This window comes from Neopelma chrysocephalum, unplaced genomic scaffold, assembly GCF_003984885.1.
Source record: "Neopelma chrysocephalum unplaced genomic scaffold, ASM398488v2 Primary Assembly neopelma1_85360, whole genome shotgun sequence".
Classification (NCBI taxonomy): Eukaryota; Metazoa; Chordata; class Aves; order Passeriformes; family Pipridae; genus Neopelma; species Neopelma chrysocephalum.
In genome coordinates, this window is record NW_020915125.1 from 1 (window position 1) to 757 (window position 757).

Sequence of the window (757 nt, forward strand, 5' to 3'; positions counted from 1 at the left end):
AGGCCGGCGGTGAGGGGCCGCAGCCGGGAGCCAGTGAGGCGGTTCAGCTCCTCCAGGATCTGCGCTTCCTTCCGGTACATCTGCGGGAGCGGCCGCGGTCAGCGCCGCCCGGGAGAGCCCCTCGTTAGCGGGGGCTCCGCTCCGCGCCAGCCCGGACCGCGCACGCCCCCCGCGCCCTCCCCCGGCGCGCTCCGCACCTGCTCCCACGCGGGTTTCGTGTCGTGCCGGTAGCCGAGCAAGTGGCACAGTCCGTGGGCTGCCGTCACCTGCGCGGGGGGAGAGCACAGCGCGCTGTGTGACTGACCGGCCGCGCCCGCCCGCCCGCCCGTCCGGCGCTCACCACCAGCACGCCCTCAAAGTCCTCCCCGGCGTCCCGGCACTGCTGGTGAATGTACTCCACGCCCAGGAAGATGTCCCCCAGGTTGTACTCGCCGCGGCAGCGCGGCTGCGGCAGCTCCCCCGCCGCCACCTGGTGGAACGGGAAGGACAGGACGTCGGTGGGCTCCGGGCGCTGTCGGTAGGCGCCGTTCAGACGCTGCATCAGCGCGTTGCCGGCGCAGACGAGCCCCACGTCGAAGCGGGAGGCGCCCAGGGCGGCGCGCAGGGCGCACACGGCGCGGCGGAGCGGGGCCCGGCGCAGGGGCACGGAGCGCTGAGCGTTCCGCAGCACCACGCTCATGGCGGCACCGGAGCCCCGCCCACCGCCCCGCCGAGACCCCGCCCACCGCCCCGCGAACCAATCGAGACCCCGCCCACC

The 757-nt window shown here is 75.8% G+C and overlaps 1 protein-coding gene across 1 annotated transcript; it reads right to left on the bottom strand.

The window, feature by feature from the left end:
• Positions 1-4: 4 nt before the first annotated feature.
• On the bottom strand, positions 5-679 carry YBEY (ybeY metalloendoribonuclease; the record flags this gene model as incomplete). The annotated part of the gene is made up of 3 exons (XM_027706937.1): positions 341-679; positions 198-266; positions 5-80 (listed from the first exon to the last, which is right to left on the bottom strand). Coding segments are annotated over exons 1-3 (484 nt in total), but the record flags the coding sequence as incomplete, so codon positions are not given.
• Between the last annotated feature and the right edge of the window lie 78 nt (positions 680-757).